This window comes from Pavona decussata, unplaced genomic scaffold (genome assembly GCF_977016875.1).
Source record: "Pavona decussata unplaced genomic scaffold, jaPavDecu1.1 SCAFFOLD_87, whole genome shotgun sequence".
NCBI classification, from domain to species: Eukaryota; Metazoa; Cnidaria; class Anthozoa; order Scleractinia; family Agariciidae; genus Pavona; species Pavona decussata.
The window spans coordinates 91,071-108,117 of NW_028145504.1; the positions used below are offsets into that span (position 1 = coordinate 91,071).

A 17,047-nucleotide genomic window follows, 5' to 3' on the forward strand; every position below is an offset into this window, starting at 1 on the left:
CTAGAGACGAATAACCAGACGAGCAACAAATGTTTGCCCAAGTTCGTCCAGACGGATAACGCGTCCTCTAGTATAAAAACGGCCATTAATTCTATTAAGGATGAGAAGCTTTATAATCCTTCGATAGCCAATCGGAAGTAACTGTTCCCACGAGAAGCAAATATTGCATTGTTCTCTAAATAAACAAATCTACTTATCCACATCTCTAAAACATTACATCTAAAACCGAGTTGATTGTTGGGCAAGTTCACAGACATACAGAACAACGATGTTTTTTGACTATTGTCGGTGGGATTTGCGCGGGGATTTGCGGCGGAGACGAATGCACTAGCTTCTCAACTTCCGTCAAACCACTCCGAAGCAGTGTAACAAGCATACAAAGCATCACAATAAGTCGTTGAAATTTTCCAGAGTTGAAACAGAAGTAGAATTGATTTTGGCAAGAAAGCGAACTCTAAAGCACAATGAAAGTGATCAATAGCAGCCGCCATTTTCTTTTTCCATCAAACCTCACGCAGGCGCAATCAAACCGGAACCAGGATTTGGTGGTTCCGGTTTTGGATTCTGCCAGAGCGTCCGTTTCCCGTTCCGCTGGACAAGGGTAACGAAGGCTCTGGGTACGAGATTGGCAGACTCGCAGACTCAGCCAACATGTAGCGCACGCGCAGTAGATCACTGCGTTTTGGCGTAGACGAAGAAATCCTATTTTATAACTTGGCGCTCCGCCCAAGTAACAAGGGAACGATCAGCTGAAATTCAAGCCATTGTACAGGGCTTTTCACTACAATTTATATTCTTTTTCCATGCCGTAAAAAAGCGCAAAAACAGTAAGCTTGCTCGGAACTGAAACTTCACTGTCCACTCTAAATTAACACCAAGGCAAACTTCTTCATTTCCATTGCCTATATCATGCGAAGACGATCCAGGAGAGCTTTCTGTGGTCAAAACAGCTCTGAAATTCGTCGCCAGAAGGAGAACTACAGTACTCGCTCGATCAGCGACTTGAGAGTATTACGTCACGACAAGAACACAATAGGTTTGAATAAAAATACCGCAACTCCAATCACTTTCATACCGCGGGCTCACTGGAACATAAATTCATAATGGCGGACTCGAAAAACACCGCCTTTCAAGGCTCAATATTTTCAATTTGCGGGGCCCAAACTTCATTTCAGTGACCAAAACAGGTACAGCCACATCGGATAAGCTGTAAAGAACGTATGTTTGTTTCATACGTGACATGAAGTTTTGATCGTAGCAGCACTTTCAGGCCATCGTCGCAATTAGCGTTTTCTACGCGCTCACTGCGAAGCACCGCTAACCCTAAACCCTAACCTAACGTACCCTAAACCTGAGGAGCAAGATACTAAATTTCCCATATAACGATGGGCATAGTGTCGAAATAACCGATGAACAAATATTTCGCGAAGTTCGAGTGCCATCTACATACCTGTCAACCCCCCGGAGTAAAAAAATCTGGAGACGTCTAAAAATCTGTTCTATTTGTTCCGCGGTCCCAGCAGAACCGTGTCATCAACCCTACATTTAGGGCTTCAGTGCGGGGGGGGGGGCCGACGAGAAATAAACAATATTATAAACATATCTCACAAAGACCGCGGTAGGTATTTCCCGGGAGATTTGGTGCTCTACCCGGGAGACCGGGAAATTTGATAAAAAACTTGGAGACTCCCGGGAAAACCGGGAGAGTTGGCAGGTATGCAGATGTCAAGTGTTTGTGAATCGGTTCTGATCTCATAATTCGTGACGTGAATTGCGAGCCGCAAGTATCGCACGCATATTCGATCTTCCTTGAGTGGGAAAGAGTTTGAATCAGAGCTTGAAACTTGGAACAAATAAAGTTCTTTTCTTCGTCTTTCGAGATGTGAAATTTAATTTAGAGAAAATCACATACCAGAAACACTTTTATTTTAATGAAAATAGGCATTAGTTTCAAGGCCATTTTGAGTAGCGTACACAAATCTGCATGCTTTAGAAAGCAGCCAGCGAGTTTGGGATGTTTATTGTATTAATTTTCTTGTGAGATGGTTGGTCTAGGTTTGTGTAAAGTTTCAAGTTCATTGAGTTATTTTATATGAGGGGTGATCTCCGCCAAAATTATGTTACAAATTGTGTTATGCAGAATCTCCAATTTTTCTTATTCTTTTCTAACGAGATTGGAGCGGTAATTGGCATACCACAAAAGAAATCGAAGAAACAGAAAAGAAATTAAGACACAATTAACAACCGATCCAATTTCTGTTCTGTTGCTTCAATTTCTGTTCTGATGGGGGTGTGGCTCAAACGGGGAACCGAGCAGAACCTGGGTAAGAACTAGTTCTACATTATAATTTATGAAAATACATTCGATTATTACATTCGATTACAGTCGCTAAACTGAAACAACAAGAGGTCAAAATTGATAGATAGAACACAAAACCCAGAAATGACCTTTGAGATCTAAATACAAAACATGCGACATTTAAGCACATGGCTTTGTTCAGTGACTATCACGCAAATCCTCCAAACCATAAACGGCATTTTAATAAGAAGAAAATGAAGCGCTAAAAGAAAATTTACAGGGAGCACCGCTCATACAAGAGAGGGCTTTCCCTGAAAGACATACTTGTTATAGCAAAACTGTAACTGAACATGGCTAAAAACACGCGAGTGGGAGTAGCGCAGGCCTATCTTCTTTCCTTTTTACACTGCGAATTACTCTCTGAGAGCGTGACTCTGGATCATCCAACTGAGAAACCTCTGTTGTTTGTGCCCCTTCGCTCACTTGACTCCGGGCTGATGTCTCATCGCCATTCATTGTGATATTGGTCGCTGTGTTGCTCCGACCCTCGATAATTTCTTTAACCTCCTCTAACAAGGAGATACATCGGGCCGAAAGTCCTCCCTCGCAGGTGCTTTCCTCTCGAGCGGCCATTTCAAAAAAGGAATTAATTTTCTATACGCGGCAGCGCGGCAACTTAGTTATCGAATGTATTTTCATAAATTATAATGTAAAACTAGTTCTTACCCAGGTTCTGCTCGGTTCCCCGTTTGAGCCACACCCCCATCAGAGCAACAGAACAGAAATTGGATCGGTTGTTAATTGTGTTGTAATTTCTGTTCTGTTGCTTCAATTTCTGTTTTAATGTCTTTATTTCACTTCGTGTGTCTTAAATTCTGTTCTGTTTCTTCAATTTCTTTTGTGGTATGCCAATTACCGCTCCAATCTCGTTAGAAAAGAATTTGATTGCTAATAAGAAAAATTGGAGATTCTGCATAACACACCGTGAACGGGGCTTCGTCCTTTGACCTAAATTTTCGCGGTTTTCATCGGCCCGTGACCGCACCTAGGCCGCATTTCAAACTCTTGCAATTTTCTCAAAAATAAAATACCTTGGAACTTTAAAATATGATTTTCGAAAATAGTTAATCCAAGGATATCTTCAGACGAAATATCAGAAATTCGACCAAGTGGTCGCTGAAATGCAGTTCTCGATTCTTACAGGCAGCCGCTCTTACGTTTTAAGATTTAGAATTTTCACACATTTCGAATCTTACGGAAGCTACATGACTCCATGACATCGTCGCCTAGCTGGTCGCCAAATGGGATTGATCTGATTACGAAACATCTGAAAGCAGAGGACCGCATAAATAAACTGTTCTGATCTCTTGTAGTAGAAATGCATGTACCAGACGCTGTGTCATGTACACTCGTTAATAATTAACCATTTATGTTTACGTTTTTCAAATTTAAACTTTCAAGAGCCTTTATTTTCTGTCATAGTAACTCTGGCCCTGAAGACGACTGGTGCTACTAGTTGAAATATCGGCCCAAAATATTGCCCTCTGCCCTGCAATCAGTTTGGTTTATAATCTGATTGTTAAGCCATTCTTCACCGTCTCGTCCACCCGAAACGTAATGCACGTGTACCGAACTTCACTTCATCACTTGTACAGTAAAGTATAAGTTGAAGGCAGAACTGAACCACCCAAATGTCGGACAAAGGTTCGTGGAGAATAACCAAAACTGCACGTGTTTTAATTTAATCAAATAACAACTGTCGCTTCCCGGTCAGGAGTCGAACCAATGATGTCTGCTTCAGACGATCTCGAGTATAACGTGCACTTTCCAATAAAGGACATCTCTTGTGGTGGACATTTACAGCTGTACATGTTCACTTTTCTAAGCTTTGAGGTCGTTACGTTATCGGACCAACTTGCTGTCGTCGTATGATTGGCCAGATGAGGCTACTTCTGATATGGTCTTCTTACACTCTGGTCACTGGGTGAAACATGAGGCACAATCCACTTACTTAACAGCACCATAGACCATAACAATGAAGGACCCCTACTTCATGTATGGTGGTGTTTGTAGTTTCTGGACAACCTCGTTCCCAAGCAATTTCCCTTTTAAATTGCACCTCCTAATTTACAAAGGAAAAGCCCTGGGGACGTGGTTGATGTATTGTCACTCAACATTACTTCCATAGGCAATATTAGAAAGGTAGCAAAACTGCTTGCAACAATCTAAAGCTTGGCGTAACGTTTTTTTTTTTTCAGCTCGTAACAGTAATAAAAGAAATATACGATGAACAGACCGTAATATTAATCAACTGCCCGTTTTTTACGCTGCAACCCATGAGCTCTGGCTCCACCCAGCCGCGTTTTTTAATTTATCAGTTATAATAAAATTACACAAGACACAGTAAGATAACACCAACAGTTTACTTCTGTCTAACATAACAATTAAATAACTTAGTCTCTTACAACGATGAGATTTTTCAAATATTGTTCAAATGCTTTGTAGTCAAGAGTCTTGCACACCAAGCAAACAGGGGTTTTCCAGCTACCCCTCTATTTACAAAAACACACCAAGGCTTGATTGTTGATGGAGATTTAGTTGCCCCAGTCTAATGCTTTGACAAATTCTTCCTCTGAAAATTGAAGCAGCTTGGCAGCTTCGATGTGCATCTACAAGAAAGGCAAGAGAAACAAAACAAATAAAAATAATAAACACAACAGCAACAAAACAGCGGGAACATCTGCGCAACGCTTGATGAGAGAATACTTTAGGTTTTCAGCGTACCCATCAAATCACGAAATCTTCCATATGTAATCCCAGCAAATTAGAATAAAAAATATACCAGTTCACACAACACTCTGAACTCCAAGGTGGACAAATAGGGACTTTACGAAAACGCGACGGCGAAGGCAACCTAGGAAGCTCCCCACCCCTTCCCCCTCCTTCCAATTTATACCCGATACCCACCCCCTAGGGCAGATTTTCTACCCTCTTTAGTATTCTTCTCGTCATAATCCAAGATCCCCAAAGCCTGCGGAAAATACTAAGCGGTCGCACCCCCGAAAATGTCTGCACTGCAGGTCAATTAGGCAGGAGCATCAAATCGAATGAAAAAATTCTTACCTTTTGTCTTTTTAAGACATCAATAAGTTTCATTTGTTTCTTGAAGCCAGCCATTAACTCGTTTTTCTGTTTTTCCAGTCGTTTGTTTTCAGCCAACAGCTGCTCAATGCGTTTTCTGTCTTGTTCACCAGAGTCCTACAAAAATACATACAAACACTTTAAAAATCGTATAGCTTACTGAGCTATCGCTGTGAAATTAATTTCTGGTAAGAAGGTTGAAATTAGAAATAAACAGCCCAGACTGACAGTGGTAGACTTTTAAACTGCACTGCATCCAGACGGCAATTACAAGAAAAAAAAATTTCGAAAACTAGGCCTTTGCATGACGAAAAAATACCACAAATAAAGAGCCAATGAGCCACCAGTGGAGTGACTGAAGAAAGTGTGTTGGGGAGTAGAAACGAATGTTTCAACAGAGTTGATAACTAAAGGTAAATTGGCCACCGTCAAGAGATTCGAGTGTTGACGTTTGAAACATTAGCCCTTCGTCGATTCGCTCTGAAGAAGGGCTGATGATCAACAGAAAGTTAAGAATGACAGCAACCTCGTTTACAGGGTCTCTGAAGAGGAGAGGCCCTGGGAACGAGTGGAATGACAGACGAATGATCACGTGTCACAACTCACCTTCGACTGGTTCTTAGCTTTCTGTAGAGCTGTCTTGTACTTCTCGGCTTCTTCTAACGCTCTGTTTAACCTGCAGGAACCAATTCACGTTCAAAAGTGAAAGTGAAAAATTCAAGCATAGAAACTTTAAATATTCCTGACAACTTCAATAGTTCAATAGTAAAGCATTGAAATAGAAATATTTTCAGTACTTAGGGTTAAACACTGATACGTTAAAACTTACAATCCTCGGCAGCTAGTCCTCGTTCAGTGGGGTAGTGGTTATAGATAGAGGGAATGAAGGAAACGACTCGGGTTCGAGGCTTACATTACCCTGTTTTATTTTCCTTCTTTTCCTCCTAAGTTTGAAATAAGTTTCACTTCATGTAATTTTAAGTGAATGGTTTGAGAGATGGACACTTACAAGTGTTAACACATGCGTGCACTTTTATCACTCACCTAACTTCTGTGACATTTTTATTGGAAGCTGCTTGTTTCTGGTCTTTGTGAATTGAGTCTAGATCCTTAAATTAATCATTGATAGTCAAAACACAGTCACAGTAAATGAAATCAAACGTATCATCTTCCTCCACTAGAAACTGGCATTGCATGCCAACCCATACGACAGATGTAAGAGAGCAGGATGTCAGGTAAGCTTACAATCTGCAGCCTTTTTTGGGTAACAGTAATAATGAAAAATTCCTCAACTATCCGCTGATCACGAACCAGTTTTCACCGGCTACCAATGACAAATCCTTAGGCAATAAAGCCAACAATGAAGCCACAGAATTCAACACTTTACAGGTATTTTTTGGAACCACCTTGCCATTGTAAGCAAGCAAACTCATTCACAAACCCAGTTGCTAGCAAAAAGTTAAACTCCTTGACTTTTCACTTACTTTGGGATAGGATTTAGGAGTTCCCTGACCGTGTCAACCCTGAGTAAATTCCATTTCAGTAGACTGACTGTGAGGTTGGTAGCCAGTCTAATCACTTCATTCATCAAATTACACCCTTCACAATAACTATTGATCAAACTGTTTTACCGTGATAACCTGAACCTGCCAAACAGTTTTTGTAGCTGTATATTTCTCACCAAACAATAGAATTGCCATAATTATCATTGAATGCCAAGTTAGTTATCATGATCACTCTCCCAAAATTGTGCTTGAGCAGTCAAAAATGGTGCTCTGTGCCAATAAACAATACTATTGATGTATGTGGTACATGCATCACCAAAGATGCATTTCTTAAAACTAAATTTGTTTATCTCTAAGATACAAATCTGGGAGAAGATTGCACGAGGACCCAAGTATACATTTTTAAAACACTGACTTGTTGAATACCTTTCTCAAAGCGACCAGTTGTTGTTCTAATCCTTCATTCTTATGTTTGCACTCATCATAAAGCTTCTTGTACTTGTCAATTTGAGACTATAAACAAGAGAGAGAAACATGCTTAGATTGGAAATAAGAAAGGAGCTTTAAAAGTCACTTTGATGGAAAATAATAATGACATAAAAAACTGCCATGTGTTTTTCAACAAACACAAAAATGTGAATACACCTTTCCTCAAACAAAACAAGCTCATCCCTCTCAAAATGTTAAGCACATGTACTGGGAGGTAGCATCACAGCAAGGGCTGGAAGTGTTTACTGTTTGCTGAGGCAATCCATTGTCAACTATAGAGATCCCCTCTGGTGGAAAAGGGAGGGAGGGGGGGGGGGGGGTCGGGGGAAGCCAGGCATAGGCAAGGGATTTGACTGCCTGTAATGGGGCTTATGATTTAATTAGTGAATTAAATATTGACAGGTGCATAAACAGGAAGTTATCAAATACAGACAGCAGAAAGTCCTGCTGCCTCCATCTCCTTAAAGACTGGCAAATCTAAGGGAGCTGTCCACGTGGCCCCAGTCTCCTAATTGTCAAAGACAGGCCAAGAGGGCTAAAGTATCTGAATTCACAAACATTTTGAATTTAATTGTGGCACAACTTCTTTTTTATGCCGCAGAGGCCCACCCCCTAACATGAAGTTTTGGATCCACCACTGTGTGCAAGCTGTGGTATAGGTTCTGTGTCAAGCCACTCAATGTTTTCATTAAAATTAATAGTTGCATTACAAACAGCAAGCAAGGATCAAACAGTGTACTGTACATGTAGCCCTAACCTGGAGTCCTTGGTTTGTTTTCTGTAACCTGCCTTGTTCGTCTGTCAATTCCTTCACTTTCTTTTCCACTGTTGTCGACTTCTCGTCCTACAAGAATGACATACTGGTATCATTGTAATAGTATTAGTGTTACCTGCTGGAAAGCGTTTTGTTTGCAATAAAAACCTATGATTTATATGGGATTTCCATTTTTATCACAAAACTAAACATTGCACCAACGTTTTCTGAAGGAATGCAAGGCCACATGCAAAACCCCAGTGAATCTGTGCTAAAATAACAACAAGCTATCTGAAAAATTATGCAAAATAGGTCATTCATGCAATGAGCCCTTCAATTATCATCGCTTTAGGCAGTGAATTCTTCTCTGAAGAAAACCAGTTAACTCTCAATCTTTCCTTCTGCCAGAGTGGGGAATTACAGGCCAGGAATGGACTTTGGAGCACATGGTTCAAACAATGCACATGCATTGATGCTAATCTCAAAAGGAGCACATGGCTTGTGTACCTTTTTATTGCATTCTGCCACAACTCGGTCCAGCTCTTCCTGCATAACCCTCAGCTTGGCCTTAAGAAATCTTATTGTGGCCTCTGTGAACAACAAAAATAATGAAATACTGATTATTAACAGACTAAGATTAAGTTCAACTTGATAGAAGTTCATGACCTCAAGAAGTTAACGTTGGCTGCAGATCTTGAAAATATGGTCTTTGGAAAATGCCATACCTATAGTTGTCTTTAATTATTTTGAGGAGAACAAAAGCTACACTATAAGAAACACAGATAATTCATTTTGTAATTAACTAACATAAGATTATAGCCAATTTCAATTTTTTTAAAAATGTTAACCACATAATGTTCAAAGCATTGAACAGAATGCAAGAAATATAGGTGCTGAGTTGGCAATAATATTCACAACAAAATATTCCCCACAACTCTAACTGGTGCTGGGTATCAATAAAACTACTGCTTTCAAGGTTTTCTTTATCAAGAAGCAAGAGTGTAATAATTTATTATTGCCTCAAATACTAGTGGCCAAGCAGAGACCAAAACACAATAATTATTAAGTTAGCGACCACGTGTTCAAATCTAACTTTCTTGCCAGACTGAGATATAAGTGACTGTCAAGCACAATGCATTGCATAAGCATTGATGCAAAAATATCACTATCATCATTGTTACCACAAAGTGTTACAAGTGATACATCTACACTGTATTCAAGACCAAAAATATTGTAAAGCCGGCCAATACAACTTCAGCTAAGAATCTAGTGACAGATTTTACAAACCTGATCCCATTTCCTCAGCGCCAACAGGCAAAACATTGTCATCAACAGTTGTTGTGTAACTTTCATCTTGTGCGTCATCTTCCAGTGCACTGATGGCATTTGCCAGAGTAATCCTGTCATGAAGCACGTCCATTGTTGGATCAGTAGGAACAGGAGTATGTGTTACGCTCCCTGGGGCAGATGCTGTCTTGGATTTAGGTCTGGAAGAATAAAGGAAGTACTGAGAGCGGTTGCATAGTTACACTACTCTTTTTCCCAATGACAATAAAGATTTATGGTTTTCAGACAAAATTAGTGGAGAAATCAAGACAATGCTCCAAGCTTGCCTACTTTTTGTATAAACAAGTAAAGTTGGATTTTATTTGTTTCGTTCTTGTCCCAATGTAAAATTACAAAAAAAGATTGGTTGTGAAAGTTATGGCTAATGCTTTTAACATACTGGCTGTTTGCTGTAAAATCCAGGAAAATCCAGCCTTCAAACAAAATAATATTGATCATCATATTTAAGAAACCAATACAATATACAAGGCTGCTTCCTAACAGGAGCCCGGTAGCCTGGGGCACCCAAGAAAATGCTCTGGGCACCTAACACTTCACATGTTGGACTCCTAACTTCTCAGCTTTTGGCCCTGTGTGCTCCTTGAAATTTTTCAGTTAGGCAACAGCCTTGAATATACAGTACACTGGGTTTGATAAGCATATTAATTTTGGAACATGTGAAACAGAAATATTTGAACCAGCTTCCATTTGGCTTGATAGCACAGTTAATTAATTTTTCCAGGAAGCTGCTTTTTGCAGCTGGGGGAGCTTCAACTGCATTTGAGTAAAACTTTGGACTAAAAAAAATAAGGAAACATGGTCTTCACCTTGTTGTCTTTGTTCTTGACGAAGGTCTTGCTCCCTGCTTACCAGCTGCACTACTTAAAGGTCTGACGTGGCTGCCACCCCTGCCTGCAGCTGATCTCTACAATAATACACAATAAAAGAGATTATTGTAAGGCTAAACTGGGCCATCACCAAACGGGGGCATTCTGATTGGTTTGCTAGGAAGTCCAAATTTCAAATACTGCTACTTTGCGATGAACCACTAGCTCACATGGGTTTGGTTGACACAGACTGATTTTGCTAATAAAGTTTGAAAGGCAATGGTTTCATGTCAAGTAGAAACATCACTCCCTTAATTTTGTCTGGCCTACAATTTTGTCACGGTGCCATAATTAATTCTTAGAAAGTGGGGAGAATAAACATGTGTTTGAAGTATTTAGCTATCCTTTTTCCCTCAGGTACAATTGTACATGTAAATGGCAAATAATGTCTTTGCTTTTGAAACATTTGCAAACCAGCCATGATAATAAACCTTTGTTGAACTAATCTTGACTAATAGTAATAATAATCTGTTTATCAATAACAGCAATAATTACAATTAACAAATTATTACAATCATTAATTCTTTCTTATCTTCCATTGAAATTATCAATAAAATCTGTTTATTAATAATAAAAGACACACAATGTATCTACTTTATGGCATGTATAAATATAACAAAAAAGTCACAAATCAATACCTGTTTGTTAGCTGCTGAAGAGGGTTTGGTGACTTGTGAAATATCTGCTGATGGTAACATATCACTGAAAAAAAAAACGTCATATACTTAACACTGTAACTGAGCAGCGGAGAGCTTGGCTATTAAAATGATAGTGATCCATCCCAAAGAGTACTAGGCATGCTTTACCTCAGTTCAAATATTTATTGGTGAATTAATTTCCTTCTAGATGAGTATTAAAGTGTGACCATTCAAATGAATTCAAAGTTAATAAATTAATTTACATTATTTAAACCAGCTCCCCGACATTTTTAGCTTCTTAGTTATTTCAGGGAGCTGGTAAGCCCTTAACATTTCAAAATCAAATATTAAATGTATTAATAACTTTATAATCGGGGTAATATACAGTCTTGTTGTTGTTGTTAATAAAACAGAAATTTTCGTTTTAAATAAATTCTGTTTCTTGTTATGTTCTCAGTGAAATTTGGTATTTTAGTATTCAGTTTGAATCTGACTGTACTTGAATGTCAAACAGTGAATTTAGCAAAAAATAACATGACATGCACACCTCCCTTCCCTCTAATTTTTTCCTTTTTTGTGCATCTCCTGTCAACATGAACTTGTTAAGCACTGCATCATACTAAAACCCCAGGGGGAACCTGACTGAAAAAACAACCTGAGCAAAACACTTAATACTGGTATTCATGGGAAGGGAAAGAAGTGGTGGGGGTCTGGACAAGTGGGTCTACAGGGGTAAAATATGGATTGAGGAGAAGCAGGAGCCTGAAGTGTGATCCAAGAGTGATAGGAAGTGGCAGAAATTGAGAAAAATATTACAGCACTCTGTTATAAGGTGAAAAGAGGTGGGAGTCACTAGAAAAGGGGTGGGACCCATGGAGGGGAGGGGGGGGAGGAATGATACATGTAGGCAAAAGAAATTATAGGGAAGTGTGCAACCATGTATCCCCCACTAAAGACTAAGCTTGTAAAAATACAGGAAATTATAATATTTTAGTTTACTTATTTAACAAGATGCCCCTCTAATGGCATTACACGGAATGCTTAAGGACGGTGCCTACTATTGTTGCTGCGCATACGTTCTGCGCATCATGAGATACTCGGGTTTGCTATGGGTGGTGCCTGCTAATTCAGAAATATTTTTGCGCGGTTTAAAACTATGCGGAGAAAGCAGAACTTACCAAACGCTTTTGGTATCTCGAAAGAAAATTGGGGGTAACCATGCATTTTTCAGAGATAATTAAGCTTCAATTTAGGAAAAAATCCCATACATTGCTTCATATTTTGGCACTTTTTAGAGATATTATTGCTTAATTACCTCTGAAAAATGCGTGGCTACCCCTAATTTCCATTTTGGATTCCAATAGGCCTTCCTAAGGTCTGCTTTTCCCGCATAGTCATAAACCGCACAAAAATACTTCGATATTAGTAGGCACCGTCCTTAATGTAGCCCCAATTATTCCCCATTGTATGTTTCGCAGATATTTAAAAACTATCCTCCCTTGGCAATTGAAATAATTGTCTGAATGGTTGATTGGGCCCAATCAATGGTTGATTGGTCTGTTTTTGTTCAAGACAATCAGAACAATAAATCCCTTCTGGGAGAGGGTAGAATTTAATCAAGGTTTAATGAATAAATCAAATAATGATTTGACGTCACACAGGAAGTGATGAGTGGGTCCCCTCTCTCGTGATATGTGCCTGAAAAATAGATTTTGATTGGGCCGCTTCTATTGAAGACAATCAGAAAAATACATCCCCACTAGGGGAGGACATATTTTAATGCATAAATTAATGTGCACATTTGTGTACACAATGAAGAAAAAAAAGATACCCGACCGAAACCTAGACACGTCATGCCCTGCGGGCATTCTGTGTAATAAGTCTTTAAATACATACTCCAAGTCATCTAGTAATTCCACCTCTGTGGCAGTAGGTCTAGCAAGAAGCTCTTCCTGATCAAGCTAAAGGATTACACAAAAAAGCAGTTATCACCAAAACTAAACCTTCTCATGTTGTCACGATCAAGGTGACAAGATGCACTGGAGGAAACACCAGACTAATGTGCATGAAAGTCAAAGATAAACTAACAACAGCATAGCATGGTTGGATATGGCAGAATGGGGAGCACTGTAACAAAAGTAACAGTTAAGTTACTAACAGTAACTGTAACGTCACAGTTTTGCCACTAGGCAACCTTTAATGCCAAAGTCACTCCATTAAAGAAATTGCATGCTTAGTTGAGTCTCAATCCAGAAACCAAGAAATGGAGAAATTATATTGCAAGAGACTAGGGTACCCCATACATTTAAACTATAAACTCACGGAGCATACCAGTACTTATAGATAATTTGCACCCAATATGGCTCCAAAACTGTGCAATCTACTTTTGGAACAGATGCAAAAACTAACAGTAAATAAAATAAATAAACAAATTGTCTTTCTTTAACAAGGGTGATACTTAACAGCCTGTTATGACTGACAAACCTGTGGCCGTCAGATTCAGGATCAAACTGGAATTTGTTAATGTCAGTTTTTGAAGAGCGGGGAAATCTGGACTGAGACCAACATAACTCAAGCCACATCATTCTTATGATACTGAGTCTGGGAATCAAACTCAGGCCACATTGGTGGGAGGTGAGTGTTCTCACTGTGTACCACTGCGCCATCTCTGCTCCTCAGAAAGCAAATACGTATATTAAATAAACATACTATTCTTGTAAATTTTGTTACAGGCAAAATGGATCAAGAACAATGTGAACATATAGCACTTCTGCTTTACCATGACTTCTTCTGCCTCTTTGATTAAACTTGCAGTTCTTTCTTCCAGCTCTGCATTAAGTCGCCTGGAAAGCAAACAAAGAATTTCAAAATATCAAAACAGTATCAATTGGTAATAGTTTTTCTTATAGAAAGCTCTCACAAGCTGCATAATTCAGAAGCTAAAGGACCACTTACACAGTTACAAATACTCTTATTATACAGAAAACTGAGTGGGTCTAAAAGGTGCCCGGGGGGGGGGGTACTCCCCTATATAAGGTATATAGGTATGTGCCGCCCCAAAGGGTATGGTTTTTCAGCCGTTTTGGTCTGAAAACGGGTATAGATTTTGACAATTACGGTCTGAAATCGGGTCGGGTTTTTGGGGCGGGGAACATTTACGAAAGCTTACAAACATATTTTTCTTCTCAGTACGTAACTGGAACGACCAACTGATAGCAAGAAAAAGAAATAGATAAACTATGTCATTCCAGCTTACTTTTACTCCTTGCGTCAACTTCCGTTCGGCGCTGATGCATAATTATCAGGTCTGAAAACGGGTATGAATTTTAGAGGTCAGGTCTGAAAACGGGTGTGAAAAATGGCATGTTTAGGTCTGAAATAGGGTCGGGATTTGAAGACCCGGGCGGCACACCCCCACCAAGAATTCCGAGAAGTACCCCTCCCGGGAAAAGGTGTTAGATGAAGAAGGACGTAATGCGCTTATCAATTTGAAACTTCAACATCCCCCCCCCCCCCCCATGCAGGCATTTGAACTTTTGACAATTAGGTCCTTCAAATTCCCCTCTACCCTTAAGCCCTCCAAGACTTCTTCTCGAGGACAAATTCACTCAATCACTATTAATGCTTTGCAAACAGTGATATATTAATTCCTTCAAGAACTATTTTGATACCGTTGTGAGTGAGCCATTCGTTCACAAAGGCAAAATCCTGTCCTGTCACAATTCAAAATCTACATGTTGTCCCACAGAACTAAGTTTTCGGTTTCACTTTAAGACAACACAGAACGAAGTTGAAATTTTTAACTAACATGTACTCTTCTTCCTTGCTTAGAAGGCCCTGTGCGATGTTCTTCGTCTTTCCAGAAGGAGGCTTTTCCAAGGATGAAGATTTGATAAGCGAACTGCCCACTGATTTTCGTCCGCCATTTGTAGCAGCAGAAGTGGGCCGTTTAGCGGCGGAACTAGGGCGTGAAGACTGGGAAGAATAGTTGTGAACGTGAGATATTACGTTATTAGACCACAATTGTTCTTACCGTCCGCCACATCAAAAGCAAAAATAACATAAAAGCTTACCATTTATACAGCAACAACTTTACACAAATACATGTACTTGGCCGCCATTCCCGGCTTTCGTATCGTGGGAGACTGGGGCGATTTTTCTTCGGCTTTGTTTTCGGACGTTTTGCGTGACCAGGGAGCGAAACAAGCGTATGCGAGGGTCCTGCGAGGAAGGGAGGTCATGTTTTCGGATGCAAGCATCGGCAGTACGCGGATATGGATCAGGGTCGGGGCGAGTCCTAAGTCTAACAACAACAACAAAAACAACAAGATTTTATTATGTAAAAAAGAAAAACATAAAAGGAACCGTCAGAGGTTATCTCAAGGACATGACCCTACATGTATCAAATAAAAATGTCAGCGCAGTTAAGACCGTGAAGTCCGTGAATAGTCTTGTTGCATTTTAGCAGAGATAAGTAAGACCTCCTTTAGAAACAATACTTAGGATATATTTTAATTTAGGAGGGCTCTGTTCATCTTGGCCCCTGGGCTGGAATATTTTGCGCTTAGATGTCTAATATTTCCAAAGGAAACAAGAGACGTCTACTCGCAGGCTAGGGCAAAATAGTTACACACAAAAATGGATACCAACGCCAAACTTGTCGTGTACTAGGACGTGTGTGTCAACATACGTGAAAACGCACCCCTTTTGGACGATGCCATAGCCCACTATATACAGCGAGTAGACTCTCCCCACACCCCGTCCGGACGGGGCCTGCACACCCGCCTATCCGGGGCCGGCCCTACATCACGCACGCGGACGCGGTCACGCAAAACGCGGTATATACTCCATGGGAGAATGCCATGGTTCCGCCGGTATATATAATATATTATAATATATTCCATACTATAAACACCTTTACAGGACTATACACATATAGGAGAATGCCATGGATGCACCAGTATAATATATTACACACCTTTACAGGGCTATACACACCTATAGAGAGATATATACACCTTTACAGGGCTATACACACCTATACAGCGCTATACACAGTTATGCAGGGCTATACACACCTATAAAGAGATATACACACCTTTACAGGGCTATACACACCTATACAGCGCTATACAGGGCTATACACACCTATAAAGAGATATACACACCTTTACAGAGCTATACACACCTATACAGCGCTATACACAGCTATACAGGGCTATACACACCTATACAGCTATACACATCTATAAAGGGATAAACACACCTTTACAGGGCTATACACACCTATAAAGAGATACACACACCTTTACAGGGCTACACACACCTATAAAGGGATATACACACCTTTACAGGGCTATACACACCTATAAAGGGATATACACACCTTTACAGGGCTATACACACCTATACAGCACTATACACACCTATAAAGAGATATACACACCTTTAAAGAGCTATACACACCTATAAAGGGATATACACACCTTTACAGAGCTATACACACCTATACAGCGCTATACACAGCTATAAAGGGCTATACACATCTATAAAGGGATAAACACACCTTTACAGGGCTATACAGCGCTATACACAACTTTACAGGTGCTATACACACCTACCCAGCGCTATACAGGGCCATACACACCTTAACAGGCCTATACACACCTTTACAGAGCTATACACACCTATAAAGAGATATACACACCTTTACAGGGCTATACACACCTATATAGCGCTACACACACCTATAGAGAGATATACACACCTTTAAAGAGCTATACACACCTATACAGCGCTATAAACAGCTATACAGGGCTATACACACCTATAAAGAGATATACACACCTATACAGCGCTATACACAGCTATACAGCACTATACACACCTATAAAGGGATATACACACCTTTACAGAGCTATACACACCTAAACAGCGCTATACACAGCTATAAAGGGCTATACACATCTATAAAGAGATATACACACCTTTACAGGGCTATACACACC

General features: G+C 39.9%; 1 protein-coding gene across 1 annotated transcript; it reads right to left on the reverse strand.

Moving 5' to 3' along the window:
* Nucleotides 1–4,703: 4,703 nt before the first annotated feature.
* Nucleotides 4,704–15,226, reverse strand: LOC146474591 (testis-expressed protein 9-like). Its single transcript, XM_085116342.1, has 14 exons — nucleotides 15,113–15,226; nucleotides 14,848–15,014; nucleotides 13,819–13,882; nucleotides 12,936–13,000; nucleotides 11,040–11,103; nucleotides 10,342–10,439; nucleotides 9,476–9,675; nucleotides 8,696–8,778; nucleotides 8,192–8,278; nucleotides 7,372–7,458; nucleotides 6,485–6,549; nucleotides 6,047–6,116; nucleotides 5,423–5,557; nucleotides 4,704–4,968 (listed from the first exon to the last, which is right to left on the reverse strand). The coding sequence occupies exons 1-14, from the start codon at nucleotides 15,113–15,115 to the stop codon at nucleotides 4,894–4,896; spliced, it is 1,263 nt and encodes a 420-aa protein (XP_084972468.1). The 5' UTR covers nucleotides 15,116–15,226; the 3' UTR covers nucleotides 4,704–4,893.
* Between the last annotated feature and the right edge of the window lie 1,821 nt (nucleotides 15,227–17,047).

Bases quoted from the DNA above. Each gene is read 5' to 3' on its own strand.
- LOC146474591 (XM_085116342.1), bottom strand. The intron at 9,676-10,341 runs GTGAAGACCATG...TTATTCTTCCAG, and splicing joins TCAAGAACAAAGACAACAAG to ACCTAAATCCAAGACAGCAT. The intron at 5,558-6,046 runs GTGAGTTGTGAC...GTATTTTTGTAG, and splicing joins AAGCTAAGAACCAGTCGAAG to GACTCTGGTGAACAAGACAG.